At 45.0% G+C, this 460-nt stretch overlaps 1 protein-coding gene across 1 annotated transcript; it reads left to right on the forward strand.

Annotated features, from left to right (window-relative positions):
- Positions 1–65: 65 nt before the first annotated feature.
- LOC107734842 (dedicator of cytokinesis protein 9-like) lies at positions 66–452 on the forward strand (the record flags this gene model as incomplete). Its single annotated transcript, XM_016546742.1, has 2 exons — positions 66–139; positions 265–452. Coding segments are annotated over exons 1-2 (258 nt in total), but the record flags the coding sequence as incomplete, so codon positions are not given.
- Positions 453–460: the final 8 nt, after the last annotated feature.

Consider the following 460-nt stretch of genomic DNA (forward strand, 5'->3'; position numbering starts at 1 on the left):
ACAGAATAGCCTTTTTCCCCTTGTTTATTTTCCCTCCTCCATGCTTTTTCTTCTCTCAGGCCAGAAAAGATGGCCAAGTTGCCTGTGATTCTGGGTAATTTGGATGTTACGGTTGATAACGTCGCACCAGATCTGACAAGTAAGGCTTTCATATGCATTTCTAAATGTCTCTCTGCATAAAACAGACATGTTTAATGTTTGGATTGTTTCAGGTCACCTACCTGCTTCTTCTCACTGACTGGTTGATCTCTTGTGCGAATGCAGATTGTGTCACGGCCTCCTATCTTCCTCTTCGTCAGACAGAAGTTGTGGAGCGGAGCAGGGTGGTGTTTGAGGTGGAGGAATTTGTGCCGTCTATCGCTAAATGCTCCCAGCCTTTCACAATTTACAACAACAACCTGTACGTGTATCCACGCCATCTCAAATACGACAGCCAGAAGAGCTTCACCAAGGTAAAACG

Source organism: Sinocyclocheilus rhinocerous, unplaced genomic scaffold (genome assembly GCF_001515625.1).
Source record: "Sinocyclocheilus rhinocerous isolate Xijiao unplaced genomic scaffold, SAMN03320098_v1.1 C35381944, whole genome shotgun sequence".
Taxonomy (NCBI): Eukaryota; Metazoa; Chordata; class Actinopteri; order Cypriniformes; family Cyprinidae; genus Sinocyclocheilus; species Sinocyclocheilus rhinocerous.